This window comes from Prunus dulcis, chromosome 1, assembly GCF_902201215.1.
Source record: "Prunus dulcis chromosome 1, ALMONDv2, whole genome shotgun sequence".
NCBI lineage: Eukaryota > Viridiplantae > Streptophyta > Magnoliopsida > Rosales > Rosaceae > Prunus > Prunus dulcis.
The window spans coordinates 8,091,108-8,113,736 of record NC_047650.1 but is presented as its reverse complement, the minus strand read 5'-3'; the positions used below and the strand labels follow the sequence as shown (position 1 = coordinate 8,113,736).

General features: G+C 37.3%; 4 protein-coding genes and 1 non-coding gene across 6 annotated transcripts; 4 read left to right on the top strand and 1 right to left on the bottom strand.

Annotated features, from left to right (window-relative positions):
• The first annotated feature begins 2,168 nt into the window (after positions 1-2,168).
• On the top strand, positions 2,169-5,225 carry LOC117616491 (cytochrome c oxidase subunit 6b-3). 2 transcript variants are annotated; one of them, XM_034345825.1, is made up of 4 exons: positions 2,169-2,444; positions 3,460-3,548; positions 3,636-3,717; positions 4,781-5,053. In XM_034345825.1, exons 1-4 carry the CDS (start codon positions 2,436-2,438, stop codon positions 4,832-4,834), a joined length of 234 nt encoding a protein of 77 aa, XP_034201716.1. In that variant the 5' UTR covers positions 2,169-2,435; the 3' UTR covers positions 4,835-5,053. The 2 variants fall into 2 exon arrangements, with proteins under 2 accessions (XP_034201716.1, XP_034201715.1); XM_034345824.1 differs by lacking the exon at positions 2,169-2,444 and having other exon boundaries at positions 3,433-3,548; positions 4,781-5,225.
• A 1,074-nt stretch (positions 5,226-6,299) lies between these two features.
• On the bottom strand, positions 6,300-6,495 carry LOC117616936. The gene has a single exon (XR_004584273.1). It is a non-coding gene; the product is annotated as a U2 spliceosomal RNA (small nuclear RNA).
• Positions 6,496-10,203: 3,708 nt separating this feature from the next.
• On the top strand, positions 10,204-12,115 carry LOC117614656 (tetraspanin-8-like). Its single transcript, XM_034343539.1, has 2 exons — positions 10,204-10,942; positions 11,662-12,115. Exons 1-2 carry the CDS (start codon positions 10,436-10,438, stop codon positions 11,944-11,946), a joined length of 792 nt encoding a protein of 263 aa, XP_034199430.1. The 5' UTR covers positions 10,204-10,435; the 3' UTR covers positions 11,947-12,115.
• A 779-nt stretch (positions 12,116-12,894) lies between these two features.
• LOC117614110 (tetraspanin-8-like) lies at positions 12,895-14,640 on the top strand. The gene is made up of 2 exons (XM_034342803.1): positions 12,895-13,544; positions 14,031-14,640. The coding sequence occupies exons 1-2, from the start codon at positions 13,044-13,046 to the stop codon at positions 14,325-14,327; spliced, it is 798 nt and encodes a 265-aa protein (XP_034198694.1). The 5' UTR covers positions 12,895-13,043; the 3' UTR covers positions 14,328-14,640.
• A 4,447-nt stretch (positions 14,641-19,087) lies between these two features.
• LOC117631037 (tetraspanin-8-like) lies at positions 19,088-21,798 on the top strand. The gene is made up of 2 exons (XM_034363962.1): positions 19,088-19,792; positions 21,260-21,798. Exons 1-2 carry the CDS (start codon positions 19,289-19,291, stop codon positions 21,557-21,559), a joined length of 804 nt encoding a protein of 267 aa, XP_034219853.1. The 5' UTR covers positions 19,088-19,288; the 3' UTR covers positions 21,560-21,798.
• Positions 21,799-22,629: the final 831 nt, after the last annotated feature.

Genomic DNA, 22,629 nt, shown 5'->3' with positions numbered 1-22,629 from the left:
CTGTATATGTGTTCCAACTGTTGCTATGAACCAGGTAGCGGAAGTTGGACTCGCGGAGGCCGCTCTTAAAAGCGCCGAAGGCAGCGCGATCGTCAGTGTCTGGGCAGCGGGAGTATTCATGACTGAACCGAGCTGCATACTCCCGAAGGGGTTCGTCCTCAGCCTGCCGAAGCATATACAAGTCGTCGGCAGAGAATAGGCGATCAGTCTGGATCATAAAATGATCCAGGAACGTCTGCTTGAGACTATCGAATGAGTTGATAGTGCGGGGGTGGAGCCTATAGAACCAATTCAGGGCCGCGCCGCTGAGGGTGGAAGAGAAAAGGAGGCACATGCCTTCATCAGTGAGGCCTTTGCACCCAAGGGCAGACTGGAAGGAGTGGATGTGGGTGAGAGGGTCCTCCGTGCCAGTGTAGAAAGCGATGCGGAGTGGCTGGATATCTTTCTCCTGGTGGTAGTGGAGGATACATTCAGTAAAGGGCCCCGGTCGTGGTTTTGCCCAGAGGGGTTGATGGCTGCGATGTTGTTCGCTCTCCAGGCGCCGGACCTTTTCAAAGAGAAGCCTCATGGCCGGGTCGGCATGAGGAAGAGTTTCAGGTGCCAAAGGCCTGGGGACGGGGCAGACAGGGGCTGGGGAATGTTCCCAATCTTCCAGCGTCTCAGTGTATAAGTTGGCCAGGTCTCCGAATTATAGAATTCCCAACTATCCGAGTCCCCGACACCTTCCTCGTCGGGTACGCGGACGGGGCCTGGCGAAGGGCCCAGGTGTGTCACCCGTGGGTCCTCGAGGTTGACAGGGATAGGGATCGGTCCTGGCTGACGGTCCGAGATGCGATCCCTGCAATCTTGGTAGATCCTGACTGGTTCATGGGGCCGGTCCTTCGGTGGGGGAACGCAAAGGAGTCGTGACTGGGTTAGCTCCGGATGAAGGTGGTCTTTACCCTTGCGGAGCCTAGATTGGGCCGGGGCACTGTGGCTGGAATGTACTAGCTGGTTGGCTGAGTATGCCCAACATTCTGGGTGAGGTCTTGTTGGGCATCCTGGGCGCGAGTCCTCTCTTGGTTCCGCTTTAGAGCACGATAGTCATGCTCTAGCTCAGCATTCCGGCAATGAAGATGCTCGTATTTCTCTGACATTTTAGTAATACTGTCGCGGAGGCGCTCCACTTCTGCCTGGAAAGTGGCATCTCCCGAAGATTTCCTTCGGGAAGTACCATCGCGGGGGGTAAGGTGCTGGGTATCGCGGCTATCCTCGGTCGGCATAGCAGAGTGTGGGGTGAAGGAGAGGCGACGGGGCCTGATGGGTGAAGGAGCCAGCTGGGCTAATAGAGAGAGGGGGGATTCAAGTGTCGAGTTTCCACAGACGGCGCCAAACTGTTGATGCTCAAAATGGGCCGGCCAATATTGAATCCAACTTAGTGATGAGATATGCAGGGTCTTCAATAGGGAAGAGGGCTGAGGCACTTGATGAAATAGGTTGGTGGGAGACCTGCAGAAGACAAAGTGGTAGAAGCAATCGTTAAGCTTCGGACACCGATGTGGTGCCGGCCGAAGGCTCTCCGATGCCTAAGTCAGTTACAAGTGGTAAATTTGGCAAAGTAACAATAAAAGTGGGAGAATAGTTACCCTTTTTACTTGGATACTGTTCCCTATTTATAGGGAGGTGAAAGTAGGAGGTTTGCACAAAGTTCCAATGTGGGACTTTGTGCAAGTCGTCGTGGTGGCGACACGTGTCCTGAGGATTAGGTTTGGCAGTTGGGAGTTTCGGCAAGTGTCTGGCACCTCGGAAGTGTGTCTTCCTTCGGCAGGGGAGAAGGCGTGGCTGCCTTGGTGCTAGTCGCTTTGATGCTGGGTCTGCTCGGTTCACTATGGTGTAAACAGTTGTCATAATTAAAATGAGTGTTATTGTGAACGATACCAAAGGTTTGACATACCAATAGTTCTGAAAAAGTAAAAATTCAAAAGGGGATAATAGAGACTCGGATAATTGCCTAATAGTAATGGATAATGCTATAAATTACCCTTATCAATAAACAAAAAATCGAGGAAAAACAATTTTTTTCTAAAAGGATCACAGTATCTGGTGTAACGAGTATAGCCGCGCGGCTATACTATTTATATAAAAAATAGAGGACCCGCCTGCGGTTTGTGTTTGTGTTTGTGTATGAGCTTGTATTTTCTTCAGAAATTATGTGCCAATTTGAAATGAACCCTATAATTTAGGGGTTTTATAAAGTTAAAGAAAATAGAGAGGAAAAAGATAAAGCACTTGCCAAATATACCATTGACAATAACATTACGTGGCGCTAGAGAATTAATCATCGGACGAAGGAACCGGAGAAGAGCTCAGCCCACCTTCATTTCATATATTCGCCATCTCCCGTTCACAAATCCACCAAATCTCGCTCCTCTCTTTCATCGCTTAAGTCTTCAGTCATGGCCGAGGTTACCTTCTTTTCTCTTCTCCCTTTGATCTATCTGTATGTATATGGTTATGGCTTCTGTTAGAATTCCAGAATTTTGTTTTTTTAAATTTGATTTATTAATTTTTTTTACGAATCTATCTCCGTTTGAATTTATTTTTTTAATACTCTGCATTGGGTTTTCGTTACAAAAATCAAAATTTTATGAATATTTCCGTTTTTCAAATTAATTCATTCGAAAAGTATTCCGACGAAGATTTCTGATTGATTTGTGTTTTTTTGTTTTGCAACATTTTCAATGGTGGGTGCAAAGCAAACGTAGCATATATTTTCATATTACTGATGAGATTTTCCTTTATTAATTTTTTATTATAAAAAACTCCTTATTTACTGAGTAAAAGAAGATTCAGTTGTTGAAATTTGATTGTGGAGGATAATTTCAATCTATACGGGTCATTTAATTTTGTGTAGCAGTATCAATCAATTGGATCTAATATTTGTTCTGCCTGTTCATGCCCCCACTCTAAGAGAATGAATGTTTCGAAAATTGTGTGTTTCATTTTCTATATTCGGTTATGAGGGTATTATAAGGATTAACCAAATTCTGCCATTGTTCGACAATATTTAGTCCAAAATTTCCATTGGTAAAAAATGGTGTGCTTGTGTGTGACTTTTAAGAAAAATTATAACATGTTTCTTGCTCATGGAACTCTTGCCAATTTACCGGGCTGTTCTGTGTTCGGAGATTCAAGTTTGTCTCTTTATGTCATGTGAACAAGTTGTCACTGATTGAAAGTAATTCATGGACTTTAATGTATTTATATGTTTTGATGGATGACATATTTGAAGATGTAAAGTGTGGGGCAAGCGTTAAACTCATATTGATCTAGATCGTGGAGTCCAACTTAGATGGAGTTATATTTTCTGGGGTTAATAAGTTTTGTAACTAAAATGATATATTTGCCCCCTTTTATTTATGTCAGCTATTTGTCACATTTTGTTTTCCTCACATGAACTTTTCTGCTATGCTATCTCAGATTGAGCTGAAAACAGCACCTGTTGATTTTCGATTCCCTACAACAAATCAAACTAGGCACTGTTTCACGCGTTACATTGAGTTTCATAGGTAGTTATTCGAACTTTAGCACATAGTAGCTTAACAGTAAACTATTAATTGAGATTTTTTTTTTTGAACATGTCAAACTATTTGCAGGTGTGTGGCAGCAAAGGGTGAAGAAGCTAATGAATGTGAGCGATTTGCCAAATATTACCGCTCTCTTTGCCCGGGTGAATGGGTAAGTACTTCTTAGCTTATTGTATTGTCCAAGAAACCTAAAATTTGCTCATGCCTTTTAGGATACTCCCTATCTACTGTATTCTTATGGCACAGAAGTTTGAATAAGCGCTTCATGTACCTAAATTTATGAAATATAAAAAGGAAAAAAAGAAAAAGGAAAACATCTTTCGTCTTTTCTAGTCCTGTTTCACTGTTATTTGATAAAAGAAATTTTGCAATTGTCGGGGAAAAGCTCTTGCTAGAGAAATGTCCAAACTGCAAACTTTACAATTATTAGGAGAACAAGTTTGAAAACGTGTGTGTTTGAAATTAACTTATTCCACATTCATATTAGATTTTTGTCATACAATTGTCCTCTTGTTGTTAACTTTCTGCCTTTATTACCAAGTTGAATTTTACGTCTTGTGTTCCTTGTGTAGAAAAGCTTAATGAGCGTAATTATACAGTTTGTTTGATAGGCGGTTATTTTAGTCCTATGTTCATGTGTCCATTTATGTGTGAGGGTGACAAAATAGTCTTTTGATATACTGAGGAAATAAAGCTTAACAACCACAGCACCAGTCAGAGCCTGATATTTTAAGTTGTTTTAAGGGAATTGATTTCTTTACCTTTATAGTTGTATACTCGGATTAAGCTGTTAGTGGCCTGTTCACCTTCAGAAATATGGAATGTTCAATTTTGAATGTTCCTTTTTATCTGTAAGGTACAATACGACCATCAGTTGGATTGACAAGTCTTGATTGTTGAAGAAAAGAATATTAGTGAACTCAATTGGATTGAATTATTGAATCAACAGGGGTGAAATCTCAAAACCCTTCTAGTTCATGGCTGTTTATTGGATCCCTGCAGTGATATTCTATTTTCTGGGGTATTTGCTTGCTTTATTTAATTTTTTCCCCTCATTCTTTAACTTTTGTTGGTATCGCTATTTTCCTTCTGACACTTTGAGGGTTTTCCAAGTACAAGGGTTGGTACCATTTTATATAGTTAAAAAGTAATTGTACATTTTAATCTATTATATCTAAATTCTAATTTTTTTTTATGGGCATGTATTATTGTAGATTGAGAGGTGGGCCGAGCAGAGGGAGAATGGAAGTTTCCCAGGTCCTCTTTAATTTAACATCAGAACTCCTTGGCTTGATCTTTCATTGACATGAAAGTTGCATATCACTTCTGTTTCCTTCACTCCAACCAGTTGTGCATGGTTTCTCAGTTGGATCATTGTGGATCAATAAATTACCTGTTCAGATTTCTTTAATTTAATTGAAATCACACATTGACTGGTATTTTAATTTATGTTTTGTTCTCAGCACAAGTAGTTCCATGGTTGCTCACACTTTGAGGGTTTTTTTATTTTTTATTTTTCGTTTGGCTCAGTTGTTTTAAACCCCCTAGCTCACCCAAATAAACACCCACCACAGGAGGGAAAAAAGAAGAAGAAACGAATATATATGTGTATGTGTTTGTAAGTGTTTGTTTGCATTATAGCTAGCTATACATGAATCAGTCTTAGCTTCTTGAATATTCTACTTAATTTGTGAGATTATTCTCTCAAACTGTAGACCTGGAGGAGCTGCTTGTGGAATAGGTCACTTAAGGCTTCTTTTTGAAAAGGAATTATTTTTGCACTCCAAAAGTAGGTTGTTGCACTGCACTCCGCGGAGGCTTTCGTCGAAAATAGAAGAGCCTCACCAGTGATCAGTCTCTACTTTTGTAACGGGTATGGTTGAAGTTGGTATCTGAGTCTCAAAAGACTAATAATAGAGCATCGAAGACACTGGCGATGGCCATAAAAAAGAGTTGGCCAAAATAGTGATAGGTTGAACCATGAAAACCTTGATCTCACTCTCTTTTTTTCTTTGAACTTGTGTGAAGATTTTGACTACCCTTATAAGAGAGATGGCCAACAAGCTCTCTGCATCAAGCAAGAGTATGTTGCTTGAGATCAATAATTCTCGGGCCAAAGCTGCTACCTTGAGCAAGCTTGGACGTTGAAAAGTGTTTTGGAATTTTTATTCTCACAGCCTTAAGAATTTTTATAGGGTCAAAGTGCTACTATAAGGTCCTAAAATCTTTCAACAAAAAGCCGGTTTTTAGGGGCAAGTTTTACCCATAAATTCTTAACAAATAACCATGCAACTTTATTATCTCACAAAGCCTTCAATGAAGGTATGAACTCGAGATAACCTCAGAGTTATAAAGCCTTCAACAACGATATGAACTCAAGATAGCCCCAGGCAAAAGAACAAGCCATTAGCATAGATATGGAATCAAGATAACCTTGACAGAGGGTAATCTCAATAGAGGTACAAAGAACTAGTAGATGCATGAACTCGAGATAACCTCAGCAGAAGTACAAGCCATTGAAACTTTAGCATTTGAGAACCAAAATTAAATGCCCAATATATATATATATATATATATATATATATTATTTGTTTTTTTATTTTTGAGATATAGGTAAATTAAGAAGACACGTGGGGGCTTTTGCTATTTATTTTTTTAATGCTTGGGCCGGACATCGACATAAATTATGAACAACATTTTGGGCAAGGCCGTAAAAAGATTAAACTTGATTTGGTGGGGTGCGCCAGGCCCATGCAGTAGTGCAACACTTGGGCGACGCTTGAGAGCTCCAATAGCAAGCTACTGTAGCGAGCCCTCCCCCTAAAGAAATTAATTTAATATCGTGTGGGCCATTGGCCCACGTATCAGATATTAAACTGATAAGAACAGATACTACACTTGATCTTAGCCAAAAGGCCGAGAAAGGTATGCTTATTCCTGTGTTGGGCTGATTATTTTATACACAGCACCGCTCTCCTCCTTGCCTCAACTGGTCGATGTGGGACAATGGGATTGTCAACAACCTGTCTTGAAGAAATCTTTGCAGTCTTTGTGCTTCAATGCAAGTACATCTAAAGCCTCTCCTCCACAGCCTTATTATCATCATAGGTATAAATCATCCAATAATTATAAAACATTTTAGAAACTGAACCAATTTATTGATTTGCTAAGGTGCTACAAATGAAAGAAATATAGATAATCAACCTCTTTGGCAGCATCATTCAGCCTTGTGGGACATCAGCTTGTGCAACTACTGCATTGTACTTGTCCTTGCAAGAGGTTAAGGATGGCTGGTGATAATTCTTAACATAATTTGGTTTGATCTTGACATATATATGATATATCGAGCCAACGTCTCAGCATGATCTTGACATAATTTGGTTTGGTTTTCAAATGCTAAAGTTTCCATAACCTCAGTATATATATATATAGTTTTCATTGAAGGATCCCTCAAATAAACTTATTTGAGGGACACCCTTGTAGGGCCCACTCTGCATTGTATTTCACTAATCCAAATCGGATATTAAAGATAATCATTCAATCTGAAATCATTTGACTACTCAATTGAGTTATTGAAATTTTAGTACTTTCTTGAAGCATCGTGTTCATTGATTTTGTAGGACACAATTAGATATCTAAAAGGTTTCCGATTTGCCTAATTTTTTGTTAGGATGACCTATGAATGAAGATCTAAAAATTAAGATGGTTTGGATCATTGGAAAAAAAATTATAGGGTAACTTAAAGGACGTCCTTATTTGAGGGATCCCTCAATAAAAAGGGATTGAGAGAGAGAGAGAGATATATATATATATATATATATATATATATTATAAGAATCCACCCACACATGAAATCCTGGCTCTATCAACTCAGACCGTGTGTGGTATCACAGTGGCATTTGATGTTACCATGTAAGCTATTTTTTGGTTAATTCGTAACTTGTTGATGCATAATATTGGGTCAACAAGATCAAGAGAGTAAACTCACAATCTCACAAATTACACGAGTATTTAGAGCAACTCCACCCATTTGCCTCTTGCCATGGCAAGGGGGGAGCTAAGGCAGCCACTATTCACGTGAATAGTAGTTGCCCTTGTAAATAGTATTGTGTGTTTCCACCCGTTGCCATGGCAAAGGGCAATTACTATTCTTTTTTTTTTTCACAAATTTGTTTACCTAAACAATTAAATTGGATAATATTTTCGGATAAGATTTTTGGGTTCGTACATGTCAATATTTATTATAAAATTCATATCTCAATCGGATAAAATTTTGGTATTTATAGAAAAAAAAAATTTCAGTAATTTGTTGGTATTTTTTTTTCATTTTTTTATTGCACAAAAATTGGCTGCCGTTGGATTGAAGAAAAAAATCTGATCGGAGTGCCCAGAGCGCGACACGTGGACTTTAGTGGCATTGTGGCACTGTAGCACTGTAGCGCTGACGTCAGCACCATAACGAGGGCTGGAGCTCGGGCTAACCCAGGTTGCTGAGTCCCACCTTGCGCCTGAGCTTGGGCTCATCGCTGGAATTGGGTTTTTGTTTTTTTTTTTTTTCTTCCCCAAGTCTTGGGCTCAGCTGATCGCTGAAGTGCTCTTACGGGTTCATTCAAATTGGAGTAGATAGTACATCAGTTGTCAATTGGATTGCCTTTCACCATAAAGGTTACTTTTACATTGAAAATACCAAAGTAGGGAGAGCCTCTTATAAATAGATGAGGGTTTGGGCCCTTCATTGGCGTCTAATAGCGCCGGGCATAACATGGTTATACAAGTAAATGGGTAGAGTAATAAGAATAAGCGAAGTGTCGTTCCAAACTAAAATAAAAGGATATGTAATGCATGGTCAAAAAATTAAGGGAAATGCTATTATTACTGTAGCATAATTCTCAAATAGCTCTATTATTGTAGCTAATCGATTGATAAAGTATTTTTTTTTTTATGTTCACATCAATACTATCTTCGATTGTATGTTATCAAAATAATGAGATAATATCGACAACATATTAAGATAATGCCAATATAATTAGTGTAACTATTTTCTACAATAATAGTGCTATTTGAAACTTTTTATTACAATAATATTCGTATTTGAGAGCATTTCCCGATAATTATAGGTCGGTAGCTCACAATCATATAATAGATAGACGGCCGAAAAGTCAAATATCATCTTATTACCACAAGAAAAACACAAGGATAAGATAAGATGGGTCCAAACATTTCGTGGCCTTGATACATTTGGCATGCTATTAGGGTTAGGAGTTATTCTCTAATCATGTATTTGAATATAAGAACAACTTGCGTTCCACGAATAGGACTTGTTGTGTCATTTTGTAATAGGATTTATTGGTATGTCCAATTATCGCTTGACATCAAATTCTGTATGATCTTTTTCTTTAATTTTATAAATTTTTTCATTGATGTGTATCTCAATCTTTCATATGCGGTTTAACAATCTAGAGGCTCCCCCTGCCCTCTTTTTGTTTTTTGAAATACAAGTGATGGTTTAAATTATAGGAGATGAGAGTTTCTCACACACGCACTATCAAGGTATTATGGGGATTCAAATTTAAGACTATTGATATGCAGGTTGATGTTATTTTCTATTGGATTAGACCTCGTTAATTAAGCAAGACGAAACCTTTGACAAAGGTGACTGATAATTGACTAGATATAAGTAATAGATCTTCATATTTGGCACAGATCAATTGGTGACATAATTGCAAGATTCCATATGATTTGTCTTATTTTCATTAGCAATAGATAGTAAAAAGGATCACGAGTACTAAGATAACCGTCTATGTCAGCCACATGGCATGTTAATATTTTCCTCCTAACATAAAATAAGTAATACGTGTCTATAATTGAAGGATAATACCACAAATTTTCTCTCCAAGTAAAACGATGCGATATGAAGGCATATACGATTATCACACGTAGAAGGCAGTCGGTACAAGTTATTGTGAATTTCTGAGAAATAGTCAAAACGCGGAAGTTGTGAATCTCTATATTAAGAAAAAGGAAAATACTTTACGTAAAGAAAAGAAAAGGAAAGAAAACAACAAGTAGAGTAATTAGCACCAAAACTAAAATCTTGATAACTTATGTTTAAAAAAATGTTCACATGGTTTCACGAACAGTCAAATTTAACTGTAGTTTTGAATACTTATGTATCTTTTATACTAGTATTTTATATATATCGGCCCTTTAATCGTAAAATTCTAGTTTTACTTATGTTGTCGGAATTGCAGGGGTTTATTCCGAACCTATCCCTAATAGAGTATTGAATTTATATTTATTTATCATTTTAACCTCAAATACTTTATAAAATTATGAAATGATTCCCCTAAACAATATCAATTATTTCAAACCCTTATTGAGAAAGAAAAAAAAAAGTTGGTATATCCACTTTGGTAGTGCTTCTTTAAAACACATTTATTTTTATCTAAGAATAAAAAATATCCATAATTAACAAAATAAATGAATATATTATAACGTTGTCTACAATTTAAAATATTTAGTAACTACGAATGATAAAATAAATAATGTTTGTTTACTATATATAAACTTATAAAGATAATAAATGGTGTATATATTAATTTATTTTTTTGTGTAGGATAGTTTTAGCCACGACAGGCTGAAAAAAAAAATAGAAAATCCCCATGCAATTCCGTACGTACACACACGGTATAATCTCCGAGAACCTTTCGTGAAATCCACAATATAAATTAACCACATCCGACAATAAATCTTTTGTTGTTTTGCTTCAGCTTCTTTGTTCTTTCAATTGGCTCGATCTGTCGGAGGCTCAATCTCTCTGCAGGCGTGGTGAGTGTGGGTCTCTGATAAGATTGAAAGTAATTCTCAGGATGAAGATAAGCAACAACCTGTTGGGTCTTCTCAACATCCTCATCTTCCTCGTATCGATTCCAATCGTCTATTTCGGGATAATTGCGAACAAGACAAACAGCGGAGGAGAGTGCCTCGACCTTTTTAGGAAGCCCTTCCTTGTAGTCGGCGTTTTCGTCATGGTGATGTCAATCTTCGGCATAATCGGGGGGTGTTGCCGGGTCCCTTGGATCCTATGGACGTACCTCGCCATCATGTTCCTCGTCCTGTTCGCCTACTTCTCCATGTGGATTTTCGCCTTCTTCGTTACTTGGAAACCAGGTGGTGGAACGGAGATTCTTGGTACGGGGCACAAGGAGTTTAAGCTTAATCGATACTCCGAGTGGATACAGATGAGGGTTCAAGACGAAAAGAATTGGAAGAAGATCAAGCACTGTCTCATTCTTGGCGATTACTGCCCTAGTTTGATGCCCGGAAATGGCACTTCCCTCCGGGATTTCAACAAAGAGGAATTGGCACCAGTTCTGGTAAGCATATATATACAAGTTTAATATATTATATTGCTAATTATGGTTTTATTATTTTTTGGGTATACAAATTAATTTTTTGAGCTGGCACAGCTCTACTCTTCGCTTCACATGAAACTTATTTTGGGTTGTTTTAGAGTGTGCTTTGAATGAAAATAACCGTAGTTAGTTAGAAATGGAGAATTACTACGTATTACCATATTTAAAAACTTATCATGCACTATTCATGGCTCATCACTAATTCATTGAACTTATATAGAAGGAATGTATGATGACTTTTTTAGAGTGTTAGTAAAAACGTCATATTAGATATTAGGGGTTTTAGGAGCAAATAGTCCTGAATTATAGTTCAATTTGCATTTTGGTACTTCAATTCCAAAATGGATGTTGTGGTCCTTCAACTCCACTTTTGATGGCATTGTTGAACATGTTGTACGTTATGTTAAATATAGGGCCGAAGTGGTCTTTTTATATTATTTTTAGGGAAGTGATAGTGTAAACTATTTTAAATTAATCTAATTTATAGGGAAGGGATTTGAATTTGTGTGCTAAACTCATATAAAGTTTTAATGGTAGACACTTTGCTTAAGTATGCACTACTGTTATAGTGTATATGGGTTTGAAAATATTGACTACAATTTCCAATTTATATAATGTTTGCAGTCTTCTCGATCGGATTTAACAGGGATCTTTAATTATGTGTTTATGTTGATTTGCAGTCTAGTTGTTGTAAGCCATCAGTTGAGTGTGGATTTAGCTATGAGAACCCTATCGTGTGGAAGAAGAAGAATAACAGTGCTTCTTCCAACCCTGACTGCAAAGCATGGGACAACGACCGAAAGGTTCTGTGTTTCAACTGCGAGTCTTGCAAGGCTGGAATGCTGGAACAACTGATAATTTCTTGGAAGGCGATGCACCTTTTCAGAACCCTAATGCTTGGCTTCCTCTGTTTGGTGTACGCTGTTGCATGCTGCGCATTCAAAAACACCAGAGAGAAATTCTGACCATTAATGGACGCGCATGCATGCAGTGAGAAGTTAATTGTACGCATGAGATGATCTTCATGTAGATCAATACTGTTTCAATGTAGGATTGGGAGCTACCCAACATCTTCCATCTTCCTCTTATTTATTACTAATCAATTCGCGGTCTTATTGATCACTAATTTTACAATTGGAAGCTTTGACAAATTTTGTTACTAAAATCCATGTCCTAGAAGGGGCTTACAACTCAAGTGGTTAAAAGCAGTTACCTCTGCAATTGAGGTCATATGTTCAATTCCCCCATCTCACAATATCGCTATTGTCCAAAAAAACAAAAACAAAAAAGAACCGAGTACCTACTCGTATACTTTATTTATTTCTCTATTCGGATTTGCTTCAGTTTAAACAAAAGATTGGACCTCATTAAAATACAATCCAAAGGGTTAAAAGAACTAACACATCAAGACCTCATAAATAAAAACTATACTAATAAGGTGGAAAGAAGTGTTTTTGGATTTGAAATTACAAAGAAAACATAGAATTGCCATAGAGGGAAATAAGAAGGATCCTTTGAGTTTCAGGCTTTGGTGGGTTTTGATTGATGAAGCTGTTATTAGTTCGTTTCTTTAACCATTAAATTTTATTTTAATCAGGTGGAAACTTTTCATTAAAAAAACCAAGCAGAGCCAAATGATTGAAACTAACCAAAATTGGACTGATCGGTTTGGGCGGATTTGAATACCCTCTTTTTCTCCTCCTACTCCTTTCCGATGTATACGTGAGGGGTTTTTAGTCTTGGATAAATACTTTCCATCATGTTTACTATATATGAAAGGTAAGATTCTTACACCATCAATTTAAAACGTGTATTTAGACAATTATGTATTCTCCCCCATGGAAATATGTACGGTTGCACTACATAATCTCCGAGAACTTTTCCTGGAATCCACAATATAAAATCAAAAGCATCCTGCAATCATTGTTTTGGTGTTGCTTCTTCTTCCTCTCCCTCGTATCTTCATCTTCATTTAAACATTTTGATCGATAATCTATATATCTGAGGCTTAAATCTCTCTCGTTTGAGGAGTTTGGGTCTCGGATAAAAAAGTTATTTCAAAATGAACCTACCAAACAACCTGTTGGGTCTTCTCAACATTCTCACCTTCCTGATATCGATTCCAATCGTCGTAGTCGGGGTACAGATGAACAGGGTACATGGCGGTGGGGAGTGCTTCGAGTTGTTCAGGAAGCCCGTCCTCATATTGGGTGTGATGATCATGGCGATGTCCGTCGTGGGCATAATCGGCGCATGCTGTCGGGTCTCTTGGGTCCTATGGATCTACCTCTTTGCTATGCTTCTCCTCATCATCTCCCTCTTCATCGTCTACGGCATAGCCTTGGTTGTCGTGTGGAATTCAGGCGGTGGAACTAGGCTTCCCGGGACAGAGTTGAAGGAGTACAAGCTTAGCGGCTACTCGGAGTGGTTGCAGAATAGGGTTCAGGGAAAGAGCTGGGACACGGTCAAGAATTGTCTCATTGTTGGCGATGCCTGCTCTGAGATGCCCAAGAATGACACTGCACTCAAGGAGTTCAATATGAAGGAGTTGAACCCCGTTATGGTATACATTTTGGAATATTTACATCTTTTTTTTTCAGGTCTTTCTTTATTTTTGGACTGTTGGCATGTCATTGGTGTCTCTACTAGTCTTAAATCACCCTACAAGTTATTAATTAGGCGGAGAGATTATATCAAGTAAAACATTCTTTTTGGTGACTTATAGAGTTCTTATGCGTGAGAAATCCCCCTCCCTTATAGTTTAGTTTAGACTATCGCTTGCCAAAAAAAAAAAAAAAACAAGAGTAACATACACTTGCTATAATTACGTACCCAATACGAACATAGTAGTAAAACTGGATTACATTGTTGAAAGAGAACGACTCATTTCAATCTAGAACTCTTGTAAGCTTTATACTTTATGTTTTGGTGCCCCCTCCCGTGACTATGATAAAAGTTTATGTTGTTTGTTACACACTTAGTTCAGAATTCAAATTCGGATTTTTAACTTGGGGTGAACAGAATAAAATGTGTTTGATATATTTTGCAGTCTGGTTGCTGCAAGCCATTAGCTGAGTGTGAATTTACCTATCAGAGTCCCACCGTGTGGAAGAAGACAAAGAATGCTTCTTCCAACTCTGACTGTAAAGCATGGGACAACAACCCAAAGGTCAAGTGCTTCGACTGCAATTCTTGCAGGGCTGGAATTCTGGAACAGCTGATAATTGCATGGAGGAAGGCTCACTTTTTCAAATTTGCATTGATAGGGTTCCTCTCGGTTATCTACAGTGTTGGATGCTGCGCTTTCAAAGAAAGCAGGAAGAAACCTGACTATTGGAGGCAATGATAAAAAGAAACTCTTTCATCTTCCTCTTATTAGCAACCGCGCTGGTCCTGATGACTACTTATTTTTGGATTGGAAGCCATCCTAAGCTTGGAAACTTCCTCTGGTACACTTTTTTTTGTTGTTCTTTTCCCTCCTGTAACTAAAATCATCGCTATTATTAATCACTCATTTTTGTTTTATTTATTTATTAATTAAATTTTTATGTCAAATACGAATTAGGGCTTTGTTTGTACCAAGTTTATGTTCGTGTAAAAATTTTCCAGAGCAACTTTAGAATTCATTGAAAAATATGCGCATTTTATTCATCGCTGAACTTTTGCAGTCTCACGTTGAAATGTCAAACCATTTATGTAATTTCCTAGGAATTACTCATCATTAATTAAGTTGTGAAGATTGATTCTTGTGCTTGAAGCACACTTGTGTCAGCAGCGTTTTACTTTTTTTATTATTATTTTATTTTTAGAATAAGCGATAGTTTTTATGGAAAAATATTTATTGATAAATAAAACAAAAGTACTAAGCAACAATGTGTTGAATGTAGGTAAATCTTATTAAATGAACAAATGCGACAACAAAAATGACTAAAATCTATGATTCAGCAATCAGAAGCACATGTACTCAAACTCTGCAATACGAATCTACCAGCAACGGCAGAAACGAAAAATCTGTATTAAAAGCTAAAACTAAATAGAAGAAAAAAAAACCTAATTAAGCGACGTTTTACTTTTGTAATTTTCTATTATTGCGAGTTTATCAAATGTGATGTGATGTAATTTCTGAAATCATTAGCGAATTTATCATTCTCTTTGAAAGAGAGGAGTTCGTAATAATGAAGATATCTCTAACTAAAGTACAGAATAATTGTTGATGCACAATTTTCGCTCAACCATTTGAAGGGAAAATAAGCTCAAGCCCAAATATTTGGATGTACTTGAACCCCTTTAAACCTTATGTTCTCCCAATTTAGAGTGACAGAGTTGACCTTCTTGTTGTAGGCCCCTACGCAATGAAGACCATATAGTAACCTACAACCGAAAACCCGCCGAACCTAATCGACAGTTTGGGTTGGGTTTTGTTTAAAAAAAAAAAAAGTTTGGTCATTGGTTTGAACCCGAACCAAACCAGGGGTATATGATTCAATACACGTGTCCAGTTTTTATTCGTTGTTGGTGTAGAACCTATAGACCGCATCACAGAGAATTTCTTCCCATGTCGCTCTCGACTTAACCCTAATTTTCTCCGCCTCTTTCTTCTGGTGACTCGAACGAAACCTCATCATTTTTCCCGTAATTTGCTCTGTCTATTCCCTTGCCGTCACCTCTTCCATCATCGTCGCCTTTCATCTCTCTCATCAAACCATCTCTTATCTCCCAACTCTTATCTCAAGTCAACCCTCATTTATCATTGAAAGGGAAGAGATTGCAATGAGGTATTTTTGTAACTCTCCAATCTGCTTTCTGACTTTTGCATCAATTATATGTTAGATTGTTATTTAACTTCATGTTCTGATTTTGGTTTTGGTTTTTCTGGATTTTGGGTTCAATTATATCTAAGAATGTTATCTAAATGTTTTCAGATTTTGGTTTCAATTTTATCTAAATGATATCTAACTATAGTGAGGTAGTGTGCTGCACATTTGGAGACGGAATTTGATTTCTTTGTTGTGCTTGCTTAAAGGATAGTGTGCTGCACACTTGTTGATTCAGTTACTTGTTGCTGCTGCTGCTGTGTTTAGTTGTTGAATCTTTGCTGCTATTGCTGTGTTATGTGTTTAGTTGTGGACAATGACTGAAAAAATATTGAGAATAATATTGCCGAAATATTGAGGATATTATCATTTTTGGAGAGGGGGATATTTTGGAACATATTCGTGTAATTATCGTATAATTATCAATAATATCATGGAAATATCACAGAAATTTTGGCACTGATAATATTCTTCAATTATCATAAGCATTTGGTCAATATATTGCGATAATATTGATAACATCGACATGGACATGGAATAGAAAAAAAAAAATTGAAATGGCTTATGCGCGCTCATAGGGGGATTCGAACCCCCCTGCCACTTCTATTCTTCCTCCAAAGCCTTATCCACCACACTGCTTATGGAAAGAATTTGAGACCCAATTTATTTTGGGTGGCATGTTAACAATTAAATACAAAACTATTTTGGGGATTTATCATTTGATGACTACTTTTCAAAGTACACGTACTCTACACATAGAATGAAGACAAATTTTTTTTTTTTGAATCTCATAGGAACTCCATGTGGTACTAAATCACTCATTTATCTTACCATGCAATTTATAAAGTGTAAAAAATTGTAGTAACCATTATACATAAATGATTATGGCGTGTTTAATCTTCTTTCATTAATTACTATATATTATACACTCACAATGATTATCAGCTCGCTATATAATTAACTTAAATCAGTCAAACCCACTATGCAATGCGTTTCATTCCAATTTTTTTTGGATAAAATAATAGATAATTGACTAAATAAACATCCTCTAAAGTTTCAATCAAAATTTTCAAGTTTTTCTTATAATTTCCATGGTTTTTATTTATTTTTTACCGATATCGATAATTTCCGATATATCCATCTATATTTCTATTTTTTTAGACCCCTGATATTTTCGAAACTCTCAATATTTTAGACCTTGGTTGTAGATTAGGTGGGAGGTATTTTAGGTCAGTTTTTGTTGTAGGCTTCAAAATTTCCAGTGTGGGAGGTAGTTCGCATCTACCATTAACACACCTCTCACCCCAAGTGAGACTTCTCCTAATAATGCACAAACACAAATAGTACAAGGGGGATCAATTAATGTCCATCAACTTCCTTCTAAAAGACAACCTGTTAGGAAACCATATGATGTTTGGAAGCATTTGACTAAAGAACCAATTCGACCGGGCAGTGATGTAGGTCCAATGCACATTTACTTTAATGAAACATTTGAAGGTGCAATGCAAAGGGGTTCTCCATTGAAAGAGGATAACAAAAAAAAAAAATTTCATTTGAGAACAAATGAGGCTTAGTTGCACATGCATTTAGCAAGGAGAGAACTACTTGTGCAAAGATGATGATAATTGAAGAGTTGATTTTTAAATTTGTTCAAGGGTTAGGGTTTAAGTACTTTATGAGAGATGCACAAACAAGATTTAATCCACCGTCTCGTAGGACCATTTCTAGAGCGGGCCACTACCATTAATCCCTACCCATCCCTACCATCCCAAACCATCACCAACCCCACCTTTATCCCAACCTCCCTAACCCTTATCCTGAACCACATCTCACAGGAAACTCATCTATCTCTCTTCCCCAAAAACTTATCAAAATTGCCCAATCCAAAACCTAGCCCCTCCTCCTCCGTAAACCCAACCACACTACCATCAATATCATGTTCAAATCACTTGCAATATTGTTGGCACCAACTTCATCTACATCTCTTTCCCTTTCCTCTCTCTCATTGTCATCTGTACAACACATATTCGACAAGCCCCAAAACTCCAAGCCCTTGACTTTGGAGGCGGGGGTGGTTTGACCAAGCTTCATCATACGAGAGACAGACAAATCTAATTTGAGCGTGATACAAGAACATAAGGGAGAAACACCTGTGTGAAAAGCGTGATAACTATTCCATGTGGCAGTTTGTGATTGGTTGGGGAAAACAAAACATGGTTATCTTCGTTCCACACAAATTTTTCTTGTGGGAATGGGGAACTCCTCGTTTGGTTAATGGGAAAGGAGGCTTGGGAATGAGAATTCAATTGCTTTCCCATGTTTGGTAAGTCCAGGCATGAGAAATAGTTGCCTGGCACATGAGAAAGTATGGGGAAAGTGAAGCCCTCCTCTTAACTTGAGTTTTGTTTTCTCTCATCATGGGAAAGTTTGGGAAAACGAGCCAACATTCAATGCACAATTTTTATGACTATTTTGTCCCTAGGAACAATTTATAATTACTACGTATCATTAAATGCATTCTTTTTTTATTTGATTTAATATGGGTATAATTGAAAAATTATACAAACTTTGTTTTCCATTCCTACTCAATACAAGCATAGGAAAGGAAACAAAGTGAAATTTCCCGGTTACTTTCCCGACATTACCAAACGTGGGAAAAGAATCTTTCATTCTCATTCCTTGGGAAATGACATGGTAAATGATTTTCCCTCAAATCCATTCCGTGAAGATTAAAATGCAATGAGGGGATGGGTACGGTTTTTTTGTATAAATGAACACTTTTTTCAATTTTATGTTATTTTAACATTTTATATATTTAATTTAAATTATTTTAAAGAAAAACAATTTTGATTATTATTTTGGTCCATGTGGACTATGCATAAACACAAAAAAAAAAAGGACACTTGTTTTACACATCAACATTTAACAGACGTACTAATATTTTGGGTAACGTAAAGTCGCATTTGTATAGTTTTCGTAAGTTCGTGTACCAATTTGTAGGACCTTACAAGTTCATGTACTCATTTGAAATGACCTCCAAAATTTTGAAGATTTTATGTAGTTAATCCAAAGTTAAATAATGAAAAAAAAGTGGGCTTTATTTAGAGTATTGACTAAAATATTGGATCAAAATAAATAAATAAAAATATTTTAATTTGAAGTGTCGGATGTGGGCACTGGGAAGGAAGAGTATCTAACTGTGATCAGTTTCGTGTGGGATTTGACGGTGTGAGTCCGAGTGAAATTTACCTTGACAAAATACGAAAATTTATTCCGAATCAGAAAAGAAAAAGAGCTCCGTATTGGATATCCACGCGCACACGGTTTAATCTCCGATACGCTTCCGTAAAACCCACGATATAAAACACCACACCGTCCCCCTTCTCCTTCTCAATCCTCACAACAACAATTCCTCGTTCTCCTTTGCCCTTCTTCATCTCTCTCAAGTTCGATTTTTGTGAATTGGGTTTTGTGATTTTAGCCTCCCTTCACAATGAAGATCAGCAACAACCTCGTCGGGCTTCTCAACTTCATCACCTTCCTCCTCTCAATCCCGATCGTCGTAGCCGGAGTGTGGCTGAGCAAGCAAGGCAGCACCGAGTGCGAGAAGTTTCTGGACAAGCCCGTCATCATTCTCGGCGTTTTCCTCATGCTGGTCTCGCTCGCCGGCCTCATCGGCGCCTGCTGCAGAGTCTCGTGGCTGCTCTGGGTCTACCTCCTCGTCATGTTCCTCCTCATCGTCGTGCTCTTCGCTTTCACCATCTTCGCCTTCGCCGTTACCAACAAAGGCGCCGGCAAAGTGCTTTCCGATAAAGGGTACAAGGAGTACAGGCTTGGGGACTATTCTAACTGGCTGCAGAAGAGGGTCAACAGCACCAAGAACTGGAATAAGATCAAGAGTTGCCTTATTGATAGCAAGGTCTGCTCTACGTTTCAGGAAAAGTATGTCAACGATACCATCACGGAGTTGTATAAGGAGAACTTGTCTGCGCTTCAGGTATGAACAACATTCATGGGTTTTGTTAATTTTTTTTTTCAATTTGGCTTTGGGTATGTCTTGAGCTTTGGTTTGTGCTTGGTCGAGATCTGGAATTTTGGTTCAATTTCTGGGCTTAGTTCTTAATCTCTGAATTTGGGTTTGTAAACTTTTCATGCCTGTTTTGTTTTCAGTCTTGGATGTGTTTGATTTTAAGTTGGAATGTCGATTCTGAATGTGGGTTGTGGCTAATTTGTCTGGTTTGATTTGGGTTTGCTAATATTTGCTCCTGCGTATGCCTCCTTTGAGATCTGAATTATGGGGTTGTTAGGAGATGATCTGGGCATGATGATATTACATTAAATTGATTTGGGTTCAAATTTTGTTTCAACTTGTTTGGATTACATTCTTTTTTTTGGCCCTGTTGGTGTTGGAGTTCTGACTTTTTCACTTTCCAATTCGAATTTTGGATAGTTGTTTGGTTGTTTGTTTGGCTTTTTATTTTTGCACTTTATTCTCATTGAGAGTAGTAATTTAAAGATAATTAGTTTTGTTACAAGGCCATCTTTACAAGCTTTCAACTAAAGGATAAAAAGGCTGTATTCTTTTCTGGTCCGTCCTCCATTTAGATGATTGAATCTGCAACTTTTGTATGCTTTGCAAGTTCCCCTTTTTGAAATGAAGTCTATTATATTTACAGAGGCTAAACTAGTAGATTTATTATTTAATTAAAAAATTATTATACTTTTAAAAGTGTTTGTACTAATTACTGTGCACAATTGATTCTTTAGACAAACCAATTCCCAACTTAAAGACTATTTTTTAATAGCCATTTTGTGATAGGGGATTGCTCTTTGTATTGTAGACATTTGGGGAACGTGAATATCCCCTCTTTGTTGTATAATTCTGTATGTGAAAGTGCCAGCTTTAATTCGTGATGCTATGCATTGACTTGGTACTCTGAGGACTAATGATATCATTTCATTACTTGGTATCTGTTCTTATTCTTCATGACCTATGAGTTTCCTGCTTTTTATGAAATTGCTTATTGTTGGTCCTCAAAGAAAAGAATAATCACTTTTCGAAACAAATTGCGCTGGATGGCATACCTACCCGCCTCCCTCCACATGTTGACATGTGAAGAAATTTGGACCTTTCCTTTTCAATATTCTAATATCCCATAATAAGGAGGGGCATTTTGGTATTCTAGTTTCCATTTGGTGATTGTAATGATGTTCTTATACGCTACGTTTGGACAAGGACGTTTTCAAATTTCCCTGGGAGAAATTACTCTCGAAATATGTTTCAGTTTTGTATCTTTTTAGCTTTGCATATCTTGAAAAGAATAGAATTTAATTGTCTATATTGGTGCCCGTGCTGGCAGTTTAGATTGCCTTGAGTTTAAGACAATGTCTTATATTTTCACTTTATTTTGTTTGCCATCTTCTCGGATTGAACAAGTCTTCTAACGTGTTTACTGTTCTCCAGGCCGGTTGCTGTAAGCCATCAGATGATTGTCAATTTACCTATGTGAACACGACTAACTGGAACAACAACGGTAACACCAGCTCTTCCAACCCCGACTGCAACACATGGGCGAATGATGCAAGGGTTCTGTGCTTCAACTGCCAGTCATGCAAGGCTGGACTGCTGGACAACATAAAAAGTAACTGGAAGAAGACGGCTGTCGTCAACATTGTATTCTTGATCTTCCTCATTGTTGTGTACTCTGTTGGATGCTGCGCATTCAGGAACACCAGGAGGGACAATGAATATTGGAAGCATTAAGCAATATCAGATATTGGCATGTAATGTAGAGAGTAAATAGCAGCTTGCTCTTAGTCTTGAAACCTATGTCTTATTAACTTACTTATGTTTATTAATTTCTTGTAAAGTATTTCATCACGTTTGGTTTAGGTTATTATATTTTTTCAGCTGCTAGTTTTATGTTTTTTCAGCTGCTAGTCTTTTCTCCTTTTTACCTGCTTGTGCTGTGACATTGTTTTGGGAAGTTATCTTTGACTTTATTTGTGTGTGCATGCATTTGCTAAAAGATGTGTTTGGTTTTTGATGCTAGCCTGCTAGAGACGGCTACAAAAATCCGAAACAGTCATTTTCAGTCCATTTTCTTTGATGCATCCATTGATGATGGTTTGGGGAGTCATAAGGCTCTTACCGATTGTTCGGTGTCCTTGCCATATTTCATTTACGCGGTCTACCCTCTTGTACTCATGGAAAAAAGTATACACACGTGTGTTATATGACATGTTGTTCATTTGCCTGACGTATGGCACTTGTGTTCTGGCTGGATGACATGTTTACCTTGATGATTATGTCGTAATAAGGATAAATTTGTAATTAAGATGCCCTAAGGGGGATTCTCTTTGCATACAACTTAGATGTCATTGGGTTCGAATTTTAGACATTTGGTCTACAAGTCAATGTCCTTTTTCATTAGGTTATATCCGGTTGACTCAGCTTGCCCTCATTACAAAGGATTTCCATTGATGATTGTACTTATTATTTTATCTTTTGATTTAATGTATTTGAATTTTATTTTACTTAAAATTACAATCTTACTTCTATTATCAACAAAAAAAAAAAAAGGATAAATTTTGAAAAAATTAACGGCAATCGTTAAATTGGTTGTATTAATGACTTCGAGTGCCAAAATAAGCTAAGTTTTTTAGTTCGGAAGGTTAAGTTCAGAGAGGATTACTCCAATTCCTACTTTTTATCAACACATGGACGTTGTATTGGAATTATTATAATACCTAACTTCCATGCATTTATTAAAATATAAACAATAAAAAATTTATGGGGTTCTATATTAAAAGCCGTAATTTAATACTTGAAAA